This window comes from Nannobrachium achirus, assembly GCF_963921795.1.
Source record: "Nannobrachium achirus genome assembly, chromosome: 8".
NCBI classification, from domain to species: Eukaryota; Metazoa; Chordata; class Actinopteri; order Myctophiformes; family Myctophidae; genus Nannobrachium; species Nannobrachium achirus.
The window spans coordinates 21,320,406-21,338,936 of record NC_137817.1 but is presented as its reverse complement, the minus strand read 5'-3'; the positions used below and the strand labels follow the sequence as shown (position 1 = coordinate 21,338,936).

Here is an 18,531-nt window from a genome sequence, read left to right as displayed (position 1 = left end):
TGGTGGCGCCCCCAGTGGAGGACCCCCTGCCACTGCAGCTCACAGAAAATGCCGTAACTCGGGCTAGGAGCGACCGGGAGAGCCGGGGCCGGTACCTATTCGTCCGCCTTGGCGGCGCGGAGACCCCACCCCTCATTTCTCACATGGCCCTCTAGCGCCACCATGAGGCCGATTCAGATTTTGCCCTAAAATCACGAAAATCACTACACAGTATGTCTACACTCATGTCATCAACATGCTCAGGAAGATTTTGGAAAAACACATTTTTGCTCTATTTGTGGAGATAAGTGACCTACGGTCGCTTATCTCCCGATTAGGGAGTCTTACTGGTAGTTATTATTAGCCTACTTACTTTTTACTTTAGCCTACTCTCTCCCTAAAATGTTGTAATCACTTGTTCAAAAACGTTATAGCCTATAGCGTTCTTTTTTTTCCCTTTTTTTCTTCTGCGCAGTCATTTGGCGACAAGGCAGTGTAGGCCTATTCTATCACCTCACGAAAGCCTTTCCCCATATATATATAATATATTTGTTATATTTACCAGTAAGACTCCCTAATCGGGAGATATCACAGCCTCCACCTCTCACGTCATACGGGCAGCCATAGTTACACCTGGAATGTTGAATCTCCATATATGGAGATAACCTACCCATCACACAAAGTCTGACCTCACCAGCCCATACCTGGGCATGGACGACTTATATCACCATATACGGAGATGGCCATATATGGAGATACGATGACATCACAGAGTCCACAGCTGATGATGTGGCGTGATGTCATACAATACACAAACAAGCCCTATATAAAGGGGCAATTCTCACCAGGGAAGAGGTTGGATGTGATGATAAGCCACAAATAGGCCAAAAGTTTGTTTTACCAATTATCAAGACATACGGGCAGTTGACAGTTTGCCATTGTTACTCATTGAAGTTGAATCTCCATCTGACTCCCTTTTATGCCCATATATGGAGATCCCTGCTCTGAGTATCTGACATCACTCACTAATCCCTTTTATGCCCATATATGGAGATCCCTGCTCTGAGTATCTGACATCACTAATCCCTTTTATGCCCATATACAGTATGGAGATCCCTAACAGAATCCATTTTATGCCCATATATGGAGATACCTGCTCTGAGTATCTGACATCACTGTGATGTCACCTGTTTATGCCTAAATATGGAGATCCCTGCTCTGAGTATCTGACATCACTGCGATCTCACCTGTGATGTCACAGTGACACATCACCTCAGTATCTGTGATGTCACAGTGACACATCACCTCAGTATCAGGCGTTACACGTATACATTGAGCAGGGCAAAGGTGTGACGTGTGTGACGGACGGACGGACGGACGGACGGACGGACGGCCGGTGGAGGTTTTCATACTAAACTGCGACCTTACGGTCGCAATAAAAGATAATAATATATTGGGCTATCATCATCCTTTTTTGGACAGTTGGTTGAAGGCTTGGATGAGGCAATGGATTTTATTAAATCAATGATATTGGAGATGCGACACTCTCAGCCGTGTCTTGGATGCGCATCACATTGCACACTGCGAAAGTTTGGGTACAAACATTCCAGAAGAGTGGCAGTGATGGAGACTGTAATCTTTTAAAATATGTATAGTGAATGAAATCATACTGGACGACTGCATTATTATGCCCTTCTTAACTATGCGTAAAACAATTTAGGCTACACCTACCAGAGGAGCGAGACGCGCGCTGGGATCCTTTCCACTTTATCACAGATGCAATATCTGTTCTTATTTTTATAGTTAACTTAATATCTAGTAGTCATGCAGAGCCAGATGTCTCGCTTGCCAAAAAATAACTGAATATATAATTATAATAGGCCTATCTATAAAGTGAGACATTCAACACAAGATCAAAATGTCGTGAGCTTGTAGCGCTAATATTTCAACACGCATGATTATGAAACCAAATGGAGCCATAGGCCTACGGCGGTTTCATTTTACGCCCTCAAGAAGATTAATAGGGTCCATTTGGTTACCATCTCCATAAGCTGGGGAATGTGTGGAAAGGGAGAGGACGCGTCGTTCGCTTCACGCTGTTGGTTACAACAATATATTCATTATTTATTTATTTTGGTCGGCAAAGCCCATGCCTGCAAAGCCCAATGTCTGGCTGGTTGCCGTTAAAATGCTGGTTGATGCTATATGCCACATTATTATTCATATAGCCTAATGTCATCATACTCAAAGTCATACTCAAAGTGATGCTATATGCCACATTATTATTCATATAGCCTAATGTCATCATACTCAAAGTCAGAGAGACATACATTCCTTGGGATTTTTTTTTTCTTTTTTACTACGTGCGGTCTTTTTTCTTGTTTTGTTTGGTGTTGTATGACCACAACTCATTAACACCACGCAATTTAGGCTATTGTTCAAAAAGGTATATCATTCCCACAAAGGTATATCATTCCCACGTAATATTACAGTGCACACAGGATTATTTGGTCATCAAAATGCGCAGCATGGTTAGGCTATGTTCCCAAAATAACAGATCTGTTCTCTGTAGACGCAGCTATGGCACAGTGCATTGTGAGCTTGTATCTGCTTTTTTGGCTATCAACGAACGCGAAGATGGATAGGCCTATTACATGAAAAAGGTTCACGACTCAGCCTAATATATTAATAAATTAAAAGGGTTCTAAATCGACCTATACAAGTGCTACTCTGACAGTGTTGGTTGAAGGCGCTTAAGGTGGGACAGTCACAGACTGAGTTCAAGTTTAAACCTCTCTTTCTTTTTTTGTGCGGAGAAAGGCTCACTTTGATGTAATGGGCAATTTCCTATATTGAACATGCACACCTGCAAGCATTCTCAATGATGAGAAGAAGCTTGGCCACTTTTGAGAGCGGACCACCACCTGGAACTGATGCGCTAATTATTTATCTGGCCTAGTTTCGCGCAATGATGTAATGATTAATTTGAGCTCCATATAAGTGAGTTCCAACCTGCATCTTCGAGGTGGCTTTTGATGGCGTTTCACCTCGCTAAAAAACCTCCATGATTTTCACCTTCAACAGATTGGCAGCACTGCAGGACTCATTGCATATGCAAACAGAAGGTAATAAATGGATTTGGGAGCATAGCCTAATTACAATGCGTGTCTCATAAAAAACAATATATATTTTATAGTTGAAGGGCAAATAGACGTTATACACAGTAGTATGGTCGTCAATGTGCGAGCCCATGGCACCTTCCGCGACCCCACGTTGGGTCGGGACACATAGTTTGAGAACCGAGGCTGGAGCCTTGTTTCTTTATTCAATCAACTGCCAGAAAAAATAAAATAAAACTTTTTCCCCAATCAACTCTGGCCCGAGATCGCTAGGGGTGGTCATCCAGGATATCTGGCTCATTTGTAATGGTCTCAGATATTTCACTTGGCACAGCGGGATATACCGGGCCCGAATTCAAGACCGAGGATTACTGTCGTTTGAAATGAACACCGATAAACCCCCGGGCACGAGATCTGATCTGATGCAATATCGCATTTCGTCTGGGAGGCCTCTAAGGGAGCATCATTCATAGCAAGGTGTGATGATGTACACATACTCTAAAATCAATAGGAGAGTATATAAATGGAACTGTAAAGCAGGGGTTCTCAAACCTTTTCAAGGTCCCCATAAGATATGTTTTTGTGGTGTTAAAATCTGTAAAGACCATGCAAACATTTTCAAAAATATCAGATCTACAAGTTCACAATGTGTCATGGTGCGATGCATTGTGAACGTGTAGATCTGCTATTTCTTAACACATTGGACGCCAATATTAAATCCATTAAACATCGGGAGAGAGAATTCACACAGAATACCTGCAAATAAATGACATTGGAAGTGATAAAAAAAGAGAGGGAAAAATGCAGGAACATTTTGAACTAGAACACTATACAATTGAAGCTGATGAATAAGGAGAGTGATGGGGAGACCCCTGTTACTGAACAACAATCATAGCAATTCTGTTCTAAAAATAGAGCTTTAACTCCTTTTTTCATTGGTTAAATATTTATAAAGGGCGCGTCCCGTAATGCAAAAGCCTGTTAAGGCAAAGTACATATAAGGCAAAATGTAGGCTACTAAACCTCCTTTTGTTATGGTGAAATGTGAGCTCACCTGCATCGCGTTTAATCCCATTCATGCGTTTATCGTGCGCTTGCCCAGGCCTTACGGCCTGGGCATAAATATAACGATTGCATTCACCACGGCTTCGTAACTCGCGCGGCCGGCGGAGCGCCGCACTCGCGCCTGCGGCGCTCGGGCGCGAAGAGCAGGACCAAGGTCCGCTGGCCTTCGCGCCGCTTGCAATGTCGTGGACAATAACTGTGACATATAACCATTGTATTGCTAAAAATTCTTTATTCATTTCACCATAACAAAAGGAGGCTACTCTGTATTCGTTGGACAGTACGGTAGGAGACCCGGGCAGTACATTTGCCCGCGTTTGCCTTATCAGCGTTTGCCTAGCGGGATTTCCCCATTTATAAACCCCAGACAGGCGTAACCACTTTCAACGTGTCATCACTATTTTGGCCAGGTTGTGTAAAAAAGTCCAACATTTTTGAAAATAACAGATCTACAAACTCATTTTGTGTCCCATCACAACGCATTGTAACCTTGTAGATCAGTTAGACGTTTAAAATATGGCATTAATAGGGCATTTGTGGGAGTCAAGCTATACATCTTGGACAAGGAACAGGTTGCACCAATAATGCCATGGTCCTAGTTGACACAGGTGGCATCACAAACCGTCTGTCTCTTGTTGTCAGTCGATCGAAGTCAATGTTTTAAAACGGGTAATTACATGGCATGGTCTGCCAGCTAGACGCAGGAGGGGCTAGACAAAAACATTATGATAATCATTATGCTGGCTCTTCTGTTGGAGTTGTACCTGTGTTGGAGTTGTAGCTGTGTCAGTGGTGAAATATTGTCTATAATATAATAATATTGTGGGGAAAACCTTCCTCAATAATGAATACAGGCCCAAATCACCATCTGTCTTGAACTAAGTGAGCGGGTCTCTTAGTATGTTGTGCTATGGATATAAACTGTTGTGATGAAATTCCTGTGTGTTATTGTGCAAACATGTTCAGACATGTTCCAGTAAGTCAGTAAATTGGACAGTCTTTCTTTGTGTATGCATTGAGTTGTGGTTGACTTGGGTGGAGAGCCTATGCTGCTTAGTAATAACTTATTCCTGGTATCGCATTACTCAATTGCTGAAGTCACTGCTTCGGAGGATGCAGGAAGTGTGGTCCATCTGACTAGGGTCGTGGCCTCTCCTTCCTGTTGTGATGTCATCAACCCTTCTGACACAGAGTTGAGAAAAAAAGTGAGAAGCCAAATGGCAAGACTACTGAACTTTCAGACAAGGGGTGTTCAGGCCTGTCACGATCATGACATCTCACTTGATGATTGTCATACAAATAAAATAATTGCAATCAACGATTTACTTGTATTTTTGCCTTTTGGGCAATGCACATTGGAACATGCGAATACAAGTTGCATTTCTGTTTGCCTTTTAGGCTTTGTAAACAAAACTTGCACAGATAACCTACTGTGTGTGTGTGTGTGTATTTAATAATCGTATACTTTCAAGAAATGTCTTAAATAGCGGGCATAGCCGATGTACAAGCTCACAAGTCCCATCACGACGCCTTGTGAGATTGTAGATCTGCTATTTCTGCTATTTTGGAAAACATGGAAATGCGAAATAATTGCGACTATATCAATTAATTATACATCATTATATATGCGATTTGGTGATTATATAATAATTATGGTCCTGAACTGAAGTGGACTGATCCAAACTGAACTGCCTAATATTTTAATGTAAATGCTGAATCTATGCAGCAGGAAGAGGAGATATGTGCCGGTCAGCCCTGAAGTGTAAAAAAGTGGACACTTTTTGAACATTTTCACATTCACAGTGTATCCCACTCTCAGTTGAAGTGTCACCACAGATTTCCTCATGAAATAATTATTTGCTTCCTGAATGTTGGGCAACACGGATGAGCAAATTTGCATGCCTCCCAAGAGTTCCCTTTGATCTTGTCCCTACTCCCGACCCTCCCTCCGTCTGTCCAACACTTTCACTTCACTCAGGGGCGTCACAAGGTGTGGGGGGGGAGTGGGACTGAGTTACTAGGGCACAAGGTGGAGGGGCCTTGATTATTTTATACTTAAGCCATTGAAAAATACAGATATACAAGCTCACAGCGCAGCACCGAGTGCCGCAATGCGAGCTTGTAGATCTGCTATTTTTGAAAAGTATTGAAAATGTGTGCAAATCTTTGAATATGTTTTTCTTTTAAGCGAACATTTGTAATTCAAATTTTGCTTCTGGGGGGTCCCTGGAACGAAATATTTTGAGATGTGGGTCCGTGGCCAAATACATGTGATTTTGGGGGTCCTTCACATGAAAAGGTTTGAGCACCACTCACATAGAAACATAGGTTTTTCAAAAAAATATTCAAAGACTTTTTTTTTCACGATTTTTCAAAAATAACAGATCTACAAGCTCGCAGTGTGGCACTCGGTGCCGCGCTGTGAGCATGTATATCTGCTATTTTTCAATAGTTAAAGCACAAAATAATGCGTAGTAATGCATTCCCAGTCTAAATAGGTTATGAAGAACATTCATGGGGGGCCTGCAGTGAATCCTTGTACCCATGGCCCAGAATTTGGTGCCACACCCTTGACTTCACTTCTCTAATTTATTTTTCTATGTCTCCCCTTAGGGTCACCTGAGTGAAGGCTATGGAAAGCTGTGCAGCATCTACCTCAAACTGCTCATCACCAAAATGGAGTTTCACATCAAAGTGAGTCGGCATGGCCTATAAACGCAGGCACCAATCTCTCATCACTAATTATCGCTGCCTCAGACTCCACTTTTAGTGCTGACGTCTCTCTCTCTCTGGGGGTCCACCTTTATAAAAAAAGGTTTGCTCTTAGACTAATATCTTTTCATGAATCTGTAATGTAGCCTTTTTTATATGACAGCTGGACAGACTGGCTGAGAGTCTGTGGCAGTGTTACAGCGCTATTACACAATGTTGTGGTTGGATGTTGCTCTACCGATGACTGGCAATGAAGCATTGTTTTGAGCCATGCTCCAGACTCTAGGAGAAACGCAACAATTTAGCCCAGATAAGCCACTACCAATAAGCTGAGGAGAAATCGTTTCCGGGGGGCCTTGGTAGGTAGTGGTACCAATGTTCACAATAAAAATCCTATCTGGTAAACTGCATAAAGACTCTTCTGGGCCTCTTCAATCATCTCAAACCTGTTCTGAAAATTGTGTGATAAATTCTGGATCGTTCTGTTCTGTCACTACCTGCAGGCCTGCAATAGCCAGCAGCTGATGGTGTTGCCTGGCAACAGTAAACATTAAGCCCTTGAGGCTGGCTTTCTCAACAAAAACTATAATCTGCCAGTTAATATCTCACCTCAATGTCTGTCATGTCACTGATCACATGACCCCACAATCAATCCTCCAGTTCTAGGCAACATGGAAGGGGGGGGGGACTTTTTTTTCTTATTATTTCCACACAACTAAGGGTATCTAAGGTATATTAATGACATAGTTCAAAGTTGAAAATGAGTGGTATTCCCCTTTTAAGTGAGTATTTGAGCAAATAGGGAGAATACAATCTGTAACATTTGTCCATTGTAATGCAACCTGATTCCAATATGATAATTTGTAAAACTCCTGTAGTCTGAGCTTGGTTTTAGGGATTGTAATCTCATAACTGAACTCAAAAGGAACAACCGGTAGCTTGGAAACTAAGCTAGAATCATCACAACATTTGAAAACTCATGTATTCAAAAGCGTTTCCTCTTAGTGCTACTGCTTTTAAATTGTAATTGCTTTTAATCTGCTTTGTGTGGGATGCCTATTGTCTGCATAGTACTGTTTGTATCATATTGTCTCCTTGCTACTGAAAAAGCACTTTATAAATAAAAAGTCTCACCCCGCCTTGGGCTGGTAGAGATAATGAATGATTAAATTATAGATGGACTTCCTACTGTGCTTGCAAAAATAAATGCTTCCTTACAATGTACAGTATAATAAAATGGTAGAAACTACCTTTCTTTCCATCACCGCAAAAGCACCACTTAGGATAAAGTATTGTATACGTCTCTATATGGTGAAACTGCTACTTCTTCTCACTAACTTCTCACAGCACGATGCTTGATCAAAGCCAAATAGTTTTCGCTTCAAATAATTTGATGCGTGGGTTATGTGCTGGAGAGGTTATTGCCCCAATCTGTGACCTAATAGATCTAATCAACTCAACTCTTTGAACTCAGTACTTCCTTCTCGTCTTCTCACCCAGAACCCCCGTTTCCCAGGCAACCTGCAGATGTCAAACCGACAGCTCGATGAGGCGGGAGAGAACGATGTCAACAACTTGTAAGTATTGTTATCACAATTGCTATGATTGTTGCTGCTATATTCGGTTGCTTCTTGCAGATTTGGGAATGTGGTCCTTGGGCTGTCTGTACCAGTTTGCATTTCTCATCATTGGCTAAATTTGTGGTTATTTTTGAATGACTTTTACACCTTGCTCTCACTTACCTCTCCATTCTTTCTTTCTCTGTCTCTCTTGAAACCACCCCCCCCCCCTCTCTCTAGTTTCCAGCTGACAGTGGAGATGTTTGACTACCTGGAGTGTGAACTCAACCTCTTCCTGGGTGGTAAGTTATTCTGCTGGTCCTCCCAGCTAGCCAGGCTTACCTAACTAAGCCCCCAGGAGATGTTTTGATTCATTGATTGAATATATTATTAGACAAAAATGAAGAACAGTGCAAGTATAGTCAATACAAAAATGATGTAGTACAGTATAAGTACAGTTAAACACCCTGCCTAAAAGGAACACCACAAATAAGCCCTTTAAGGTCTTTTTTATGTTGGAGGTCCTTGTTGTAACATGCACACGCACACATAATGTATCATCAAGACATTCTGTAATTGCTCTTTTGCATCTGTATTAATCAACCATGACAAGCCTTTGTTAAATGATGCATGAAACCCAAAATATAGTATATCCATGTCATACTACAAGTGCAGATTGGAACATTAATACCAGTGTGTCTGAATGAGCTGACTGAACAGTGCCTGTTTCACAGCGACCTGCCCATAGCTTTCCCGCTTACAATCTATCTGGTGTATTTTGAAGCCTTAGGCATCACGTCACCTACTGTAGGAACGGAGAGTCTTGAGGTGTGTGTGCCTGTGTCAGGAAACCACACCTCTGTGTGCAGTGAACAGAGGCACTCAGGCCCCGGCATCGAAGATGGAGCACGGCAGGCAGGAGGAGAATGAAGCTAGGAAGCAATGATTTTTTGGGAGTGTCCAGGTTGCAACCGCGCTTTCTGCTTGACTTTGATTCCCACCTGTCTCCGTCTAAAGAAGGGAGCACACGACTTCTCTGTGACAAGTGGGCGAGGAAGTTAGAGAAGCCGAATAAATCTGTGTAGTGTACAGAGTAAAATCCTCAGTTAATTTAACTTGGAGAGTGTACAAATGTAACCAAATAGACCTGTAAGGGTTCCATTTCTACATTCTTAGAAAGGGATGGCTTTAATACCAAGGACTTTGGTGGTGTGTAGGTAGTACACATGTGTATGGGACTTCACTCCCTTGATGTTTGATGAACCCTCATAGTTCTATTGATTGTGTGTGTGCATTTGATCTCTTAATCTATAATATGTTAAATGTGTGTGTTTTATGTGTCCCTTCCCCCAACAGTGTTCAGCTCCCTGGACATGTCCCGGTCAGTGTCGGTAACTGCAGCAGGCCAGTGTCGCCTTGCGCCTCTAATCCAAGTGATCCTGGACTCTAGCCATCTGTACGACTACACTGTCAAGCTGCTCTTCAAACTGCACTCATGTGAGTGGAACCCCCTGCTGGTTGCACAGTGTAACTACAAGCCCAATATATGAGAACAGCCTGCCTAAAGAGGCTTGCGTGTTTTTGGCACATTTCCACGAATGCTTGAAAAATTCTACTGCACGGGTGAAGCTTTACCTAAAGCGCTGGCCTTGGTGTGTGCGTGTGTGCGTGTGTGTGTGCGTGCGTGTGTGCTTACAGGCCTTCCAGCAGACACTCTCCAGGGCCACAGAGACCGTTTCCAGGAGCAGTTTAAGAAGTGAGTTCTCCCAGTAGACACAGAACTAAGCTGAATATAGACTGTATATCTGTAGGCTGTTTTGAGTTATTAATCACAGTGAATGTTGTTCCCTATGTTATTGCTATGTTATGTCTCGGTTTCTCAATCTTGCCTTCTGCAACAAGAGGGTTGCTGGGAAATACAGTCGTCAGCTGCTGATTTCCAATGGGAAAATACAGAGAAGAAGAATTTAATAAAATATAGCAGACTGAAAATATCTCGCGCTCTCTCTCTCGCTCTCTCAGATTGAAAAGTCTATTCTACCGCTCCAGTAACCTGCAGTACTTCAAAAGACTGATTCAGATCCCACAGTTACCCGAGGTGAGCGTTTATTTTGCAAAATAATATTTATATTTATTAATATTTATATTTATTAAAACTGTCTTCATGGAGGGTTTACAACACATGGACTCTTACGAATATTCTTCTTTCACATGCATGCATTTATTTATTTTTTTATCTTTTATTTTCAAGTACAAAATGTACTCTTTAAGATATTGTGTTGATATATACAATTGTTGATATGCTCAACCCTAACCCTAACCCTTACGGTGGCGCAGTCTGTAACGCTGTTGCCTCACAGCTAGAAGGTCCTGGGTGTTAAGCCAGATTTATAGTGCATCACACAACGGTGTCATGTGCAGAAAGACGTAGATCGTCTGTTTTCAGCGTGTGATGCCATTGTAGGACGGGCCTTTGTGTGCCCTGGACTCTCCAATACCAAAGAAGTTAAAATCCGATTCCCTTTACAGTAACCTACATTCTCCCTTTACAGTAACCTACATTCTCTGTCTTCCTACCAGAACCCTCCCAACTTCCTGCGAGCATCAGCTCTGTCGGAGCACATCAGTCCAGTGGTGGTGATTCCTGCTGAGTCCTCGTCCCCCGAGTCAGAACATGTGGTGGAGACCGAGGACCTGGTGGACACCGACATCCCCGTACTGCCGGTACCTGGATGAGACAAATACACTGTAATATCCTGAGTGTTCATTTAACTGTGAGAGTGGATAAATGAACTCTGAGGACTTTGTGCTGCTGCTTTATTAATCAGGCTGTTTTTCGCTCTTAGTTTTCCTACTGTATATATAATGGAGAGCGGAGACGGGACAGTAAAGGTTCTTGCACATTGCTGCGTTTTTTTCGGCTGAATATCAGAGCGAATTTCAGAGCACGTAAAAAAAATTAAAAAGGCTCACATTATGTCAATCACGTTTACACACTGCCGGCCGTTATTTCGTCGTTCAAAAAAACGCACCAATGTGCAACCACCTTAAGATTAGGAACTACCCTTACGCCACCCTGTAGACAATATGCCTTCCGGTGTGTTCCAAGATTTCTAGCGGAAGTCTGCGTTTAACGGACGTTACGTCATGCGGTGTGGGTCTGTTTACATTCCCCAGCGAAAAAACTAAAATAGATGGTAGCTCTTAACTCACTCTTTATAGGTGTAACATTGCTTGAATCAATGTTTTTGTTTGTATATTGTTTACTGCGAGCGCAACCGACGGAGCAGGACACCTAGACCAGAGTTAATTTCGTGCAGGGAATACGTTTGCAGGAACACCGCACCGTGAAAAAAATACAGCTTCCGGTGAAATTCCTACGGCGGAAGTTGAACGCTTTCTGCCTTCTATTGTCACCAGGCTTTTCTCTTCGCAGATGAGTAAGCCTGGCTACGCGAGGCTACCCTTACGCTGGCTTTTAAACTTGATTCTGTCTGGATGCTATACATCTAAACCTTAGCAAGAGTATACGATTCAAAGTGACCCAAAGTCAGTCGTTCAGGTTTTTCTTTCGTTATCTCTAGGAGGGATTTAGAATTTTTCATTTGTATAGATTTTTGGATTTATTTATTTGCACAACATTGTTAACATTATTAAAAAGCATGAAAATATGTGCAGGCGAGAAAGGAAGCCCATATAGGACTTATACAAGGTTCTCACCTAAAGTAATAAACAAGTATAAGTTGAAACACAAGATTCTGCAGGAAGACAAAAGGTTGAAGTCATCAAAGCAAAAATGCATGGCTCTCAGCCAACAATCTTTTTCTATGAACAGCTCAGTGGCTTGCAACGAGTTGGTGACTTATATTGTGATTTCTCACGTTGAACACTGTTTTTTGTCCATGTCCAGGCTGCAGTGGAAACCAAGTTTGATGATCTGTTTGGTACCTCAGCTGCAACAGACCCTTTCAACTTCAACAGTCAGAATGGCATGCGCAAGGACGACAAGTGAGCCTCATCAAAACCACATTATGTATAGGCTTGCATTTATCATTTACAGACACATCACTACATGGAAAATGATATCTCACCACAGTGTGAGTTTGGTCAATACTTTAGTCAGAAGTTGAATTCCCTGGGACACTAGCAGTTTTGCTTCATTTAGATAGCATGAAGAGAGACGTGAAGTTGGCATCGATCCAGGCATGTTATAGTCTATGCACTATCCAGTCACTATTTTGAGCTTGTCATATTGTTGAAAATGTAATAGTGAAAATAGCAGTCTAGGGTAAACAACAGAAAAAGCAGTTTGATGATTTAAGTCGTCCATGGCGGTGCATGTGTTATGACGGATTCAAGTTTTATGTTGGCGTTTCTTTTCATGAGTGATGATATTGTCTGTCTCCCTCAGAGACCGTCTCATTGAGCAGCTGACCAGAGAGATCCAGGCCCTCAAGGAGGAACTGGAGTCTTTTAGACTGGAGGTAAGAAGAACACACACACACACACTTGCTTGCTTATGGCAGTCCATTGCTATCGTCATGACTTCATATCTCAATATCTTCAGGTTTCATACCTGAGTTTTCAGTGCTTAGTGCACTGTTTCCACCTCTTGTAGCTCAGTAGACCTATTTGTGAACCAGACACATGTGGGTCAGGTTTGAGTTGAATCTGGTTGGACAGTCCTTGTGGTGCATGTCATTGTCTGCCCTTCTCTGCATGTCTCATGGATGTCTAATGCTGACTGACTATCCGTGCTTTTGGAGATGTTTGTGGGATATGAGGGTGACTGCTGCATGAATTATAATAAAGCTAATAGGAGCTAAGACACCTTCCTTGTTTCACTACTATTTTGACTTTAAAAAAGGGCAGACCGTCTGCCTTTTCAAACCCTGGCCTGCATGCTATCGTAGAATTGCTGAAGCCTTCTAAAGATCGGTGAAAGTCATGTACAGATCTTGTTGCTTTCTAGATTTCTCCTGCACTTTCGTGGCAGCAAATATTATGTCTGTGGTCCTTCAAAAACTCACTTGCCTTGTGTACTGGGATTTCATCAAGTTGGGTAATAGAAGGGAGTGGATGAGGAGTCCATCCAGTATGGACAGGTCTGTGTTGCTCTGGTTTAGTAAGATAATGTGTGTAACCGGAACGCTCACCCCATAACACACTCGCCCCCATTTTTTCCGCAGACCACTTTCCCCCAGCGGTTCTTGTATTCCTTTTACTGATGTTTAGGTTAGGAATACGTTTAGGGTTAGGCATAGTTTTACTGATGCCAAGTTTAAGAATAACGCATAGTTTTTTGGTATAGTTTTACTGAGGTTACGTTTAGTAATAAGATTAGGTTTCAGCATAGTTTGACTGATGTTACGTTTAGGAATACTCGATGGCAACCATTCCCTGGTCACCAGATTTGACCCGGGCAACCGTTCTATTATATGGTCTTGATGCTTGAGAGAGGTGTCCTCTGCAGATCTTACTGGTGTTACATTTCTTTGAGGCGAGTAGATGGTTTTGATGATGATGATGATGTTGCGAGAGATTGCCTTTCCACTGCTTTCTTGACCCATCAGTAATTTTCCATCAGTCATAGAGCTCTTTGTGTTTCTGCTTTGATGGTTGACAGTTGGTTTCTTGTTGCAGATTGAAGGTTGTCTAGAGCTGTCTTGGGTTGTATTGTACGTGCCTTGCACTTTGTCTTGAGAAGGTTGTAGGATGCCAGGTGCATTTTCATCAAACCAGTGTTGGTGAAGTTTTTTGCAGAATCCCAATGATTTCTACAGCACGGTAGATGGATCACGGTACCGCTTGGATGTTGTACAGCTTGGCTGCTTCTCAGATGGTGACTGACGGTGAGGAATTGAAGGCCATGCTGTCAAGCTCTTTGCTAGATGCTGTTTGTGACATTGTGGGCGGATTCTCCATGTGTTATCAACCAGTTGTCCACCCAGCATCCAGGATTTTCTCTCATGGTGATTACATAATCTATAAGTTTGATCAAGGATGCTGCCAGGCGGTCTTCAGTTTTAGAAATGAAATATTGTTGGTGATGACAAGGCGGTGTTCTGAGCAGAGTGTAGGAAGTCCGAGACTGTTGTCATTTTGTTTGCCAATGACGCACGCATGCACTCACGCACGCTCTCACGCAAGCAAGCACACACACACACACACACACACACAGGGGAGTGGAGGATCATATTTGCTTGTTCTCTGCCAACTCTCTCTCTCTCTCAACCCTGTTCTTAGCTGATTCTCTCTCCGTGTCGACTCTGTCCTCTTCCAGAGTGGTCGGTTGTGCCAGGCGCTGAGGGGGCGTGTCAGTGAGTTAGAGGCGGAGCTAGCGGAGCAGAGCCACCTGAGGATGCAGGCTGCAGGGGAGAGTGAGTTCCTGAAAGCTGAGCTGGATGACCTGCGCAGGGTCAAGGAGGACACGGAGAAGGAACAACGCAGCCTCACTGAGATAGAGAGTGGGTTTGACCTTTCATCTCATTTTAATTTGTGAATTAGAATGTCAATAAAGGATATATAAAGTAAAAGTCATCAGGTTATGATAAAGCAGGGGTCTTCAATGTTTTCAGGCCAAGGACCCTTTAGTTGACAGACGAGCAGGGACTCCACAACCTCCATAGTTTCCTCGTTTAACAGAACAATCATTAGTGTAATTTGGATTCATGTCAATTTGTGTTTTCAGATATTTAACCCACCATCAATACTTCATAAACTTGACCTTTCATTCTGTACTTAGTCTGCTCTTTTTCCCCTCTACAAACCACTTTGCCGAAAATAGCCGATCTACAAGGTCACAACGCCTTGCACTGCTAGGCGTTGTGAGCTTATAGATCTGCTATTTTTGTCAAAGGTTCTCAGAATATGGACACTAGAGTGCAAGTGGTTAATATGAAAAAGGGGAAAAAAGGTTCTATCACTCAGTTTTGGTTTTGGAGGACTCCCCCGTAGTAACTTTGAGGATCCCCTAGGGGTCCCGGACCCCCGGTTGAAGATCCCTGTTATAAAGAAAAGGCTACATATTTCAGAGTAATCTCCTTGCACAGACACCATACTGTACGTGAGATCCTGGAAACAGAAGACTTAGGATTATATACCCTGCCCTTCACCCTCCCTGATTTAAGTGCTAGAAGTTGTCGCTCCCTGTTGCTGGGCTTCAGCAAGACAAATGCACAACATCTGCGGTTGATAAAACTTTAACAACAAACGGAAATAAAATAACAGGCATGTTTATTCTCCCTTCCTCCAGGGCCGAAGGCTTGAATGAATGGAATCTAGTGACCCCTGCCTTTATTCTTTTTTTCCTTTTCTTTTTTTAATGAACCCACTAGTCTGCTTGGTTGCCATAGCGTTGCTGAGGCATGATGACGTTCACATTTCAACCCTGTATCTGGTGTGGTGAGAAGACCAGGATGTAGAATTGCCTGGAGGGCAGCTTTAACAATTTCACCAAAGAGTCCCAACCTTTTCTGGATCAGGGCCATGTTTGCGGGTCGCCCCATGGCAGCCATTCTGCTGCCATGTTAAGTGGTCAGATGGGTGGGCTGTATTATATTATTAAAAATCAAAATGTTTTGCCAATTATTTGAGGGCCCGCTTCCAATATCACCACAGCCCACCAGGTTCGGAATCCCTGCACTACACTATTACAAGTCACTTACTAACTTCCAGCTGACCTAGGTAAAGCAATGTCAAATATTCCTTCTTTATTTATTTTTTACTGAGATTGGGCAGTTAATTTGCTTTCATACTGTGTGTACTAGGAAAGCTGTGAGTAACAGAGTAGTGGAGGATCTGTCAAGATTTAATACCAGGCCAGTAGGGTTACTTGTCATTCAGGAGGCAAGCATCTCAACCACTAAGACATTGAGTGGCTCTCTCAGCATTTTAACCTGTTTTAACCTGTTTGGAGTACTTAATGTGTGGGGTTTACCACACCCAGACATTCTAGCTGCCAAGTAAGCAAAAACATAGAACAGACCATAACATATGTTTAACAATAGTATAAAAATACTGTACGGGACTTGGTGACATCAGATTTGCTATTAAAACTATAGTTTATTCACATTTTGCAGTATTAGCTCCATTCCTACTTATGTTGACTGTGTGTGTGTGTGTGTGTGTGTGTGTGTGTGTGTGTGTGTGTGTGTGTGTGTGTGTGCGTGTGCGCGTGCGCGTGTGTGTGCTTGCGTGCATGTGATTATGCTTATTATTATGCTTGTTCTTCTTAGGAAAAGCCCAGGCCAATGAGCAGCGTTATACCAAACTGAAAGAGAAATACACAGAGTTGGTCCAAGGTCATGCAGACCTACTGAGGAAGGTAGGAGAGACGGTTCTCACTTCTCAGTACCTTGTAACAATGGTTCTCAACATTTGGTCTGGGGACTACCAGGGGGCACTCAGAGAGTGTATGAATGGAACCAAGGGCTGCTTGGTTCCATTTGTACACTGATAGAGTTACTGACCTGTAAGGGTCCATTTGGCCCCCTTGTAGTTCCAGTTTACAAAATTAAATACTGTATTCAACGTTTTCAGGCCAATGACCCCTTAGTTGAGAGAGAGATGAAGCAGGGACCCCCACAACCTTTTTCAGAGATTCCATAGTTTCATTGTTTGGCAGCACAATCATCAGTGTATTTTGGATTCATGTCAATTTGTGTTTTAAAATATTTAAAAAACTAGAACGATCAATACTTAATAAAGTTGACCTTTCACTCTGTACTTAGTCTGCTCTTTTTCCACTCTACACAAAAGCTCTTTGCCGAAAATAGACGATCTACAAGCTCACAACACCTCGCAGCGCAAGGCTTTGTGAGCTTGTAGAGCTGCTATTCTTTGGCTAAAGTTCTCTGAATATTTTATGGACGCTAGGGTTCAAGTGGTTAATATAAAAAAGGAGAAAAGGTTTCTCTCACTCATTTGGAGGATATGGAGGACCCTGTACCCTGTACCTCTGGGGACCCCCTTGGGGTCCCGGACCCCCTGTTGAAGACCCCTGCCCTAGTAGCAACGGTTGACATCCCTTAGGACCTAATTGTTTTGGTGTGTGTGTGTGTACAGAATGCAGAGGTGACCCGACAGATGACAGTGGCACAGGCAGCACAGGATGAGGTGGAGACGGTGAGGAGAGAGATGCAGGAGAAAGTGAAGGCTGCCCAGGAGGCTGCAGACAGACAGGTGAAGCCAGGCAGAGATGGAGATGCTTCCTAAAGCCTGATTTATCCTCCCTGATCTACAAGCTCACAACATGTAGCCATGGGACATGCTGTGAGCTTGTAGATCAAGGAGAAACATATTACTTGAACGTCAAGAATTTAAATGCTACTGTGTTACACAAAACCATGGAAAATTGAGTTGACACATTAGTAGTCTCCAATGTACTATGTCTTTCTCATCTCTCACTATGTATATAAATATTCATTATGTCATGTGTTATTGATGGTCTTATCTGCTTCCAACCTCCATCAGGAACACGCTCAACAGGAGCAGCTTCAGATGTTACAGACAGAGCTGCTGTCCAGCAGGGTGGAGTTGACCACCCTGAAAACTGCCGTGACATCTTCACAACAGGTCAGTCTCTTCTTAGCTACACACACACACACACACACTCCAGAGCACTCCTCTCCCCAGCGCAGAGCGTCACATTTCAGTACCCTGGGCACTCCAGCGTTTTCAAGAATCTTAATCTAGGAGAGGCGGAACTTCTATGAAAGTGTGCTTTGTAAAATGGTGAAATTGCTACATGGTTGATGATACGATACATGGACGATATTGCTTCAATCATGGTGATACGATACGAATCAATGATTTAATATATGGATGGAATGGAATTCAAATTGCTAAATACAGTACTTAGTATTGATACAATTGATTATTTGCATTGCAAAACGATTCGATACCCACTGTTGGCATTACAATACGTTACGATACAAAGTCAAACAATATGTTGCTGTTTACATAGCGATATACTTAAACTGTTGAAATTAAAATAGATTTTTCAATGCAGTTACTATATCGTTACACGCCTAGTAAATAGCCACTTCAGAACAAGGCCAGGTGCAGTATGATATAGTCATACCAAATTCTTTCAA

The 18,531-nt window shown here is 42.6% G+C and overlaps 1 protein-coding gene across 3 annotated transcripts in view; it reads left to right on the top strand.

Annotated features, from left to right (window-relative positions):
- hip1 (huntingtin interacting protein 1) overlaps window positions 1–18,531 on the top strand; it is a 59,429-nt gene that overhangs the window by 25,216 nt on the left and 15,682 nt on the right. For all 3 annotated transcript variants that reach the window (XM_080732377.1, XM_080732376.1, XM_080732378.1), the window contains exons 5-17: window positions 6,777–6,857; window positions 8,376–8,452; window positions 8,675–8,736; window positions 9,791–9,931; window positions 10,133–10,190; window positions 10,457–10,532; window positions 11,015–11,158; window positions 12,345–12,442; window positions 12,846–12,918; window positions 14,718–14,901; window positions 16,672–16,760; window positions 17,501–17,617; window positions 17,909–18,010. In XM_080732377.1, the coding sequence (XP_080588503.1) occupies window positions 6,777–6,857; window positions 8,376–8,452; window positions 8,675–8,736; window positions 9,791–9,931; window positions 10,133–10,190; window positions 10,457–10,532; window positions 11,015–11,158; window positions 12,345–12,442; window positions 12,846–12,918; window positions 14,718–14,901; window positions 16,672–16,760; window positions 17,501–17,617; window positions 17,909–18,010 (1,302 nt within the window). The remainder of the gene's footprint in view (window positions 1–6,776; window positions 6,858–8,375; window positions 8,453–8,674; window positions 8,737–9,790; window positions 9,932–10,132; window positions 10,191–10,456; window positions 10,533–11,014; window positions 11,159–12,344; window positions 12,443–12,845; window positions 12,919–14,717; window positions 14,902–16,671; window positions 16,761–17,500; window positions 17,618–17,908; window positions 18,011–18,531) is intronic.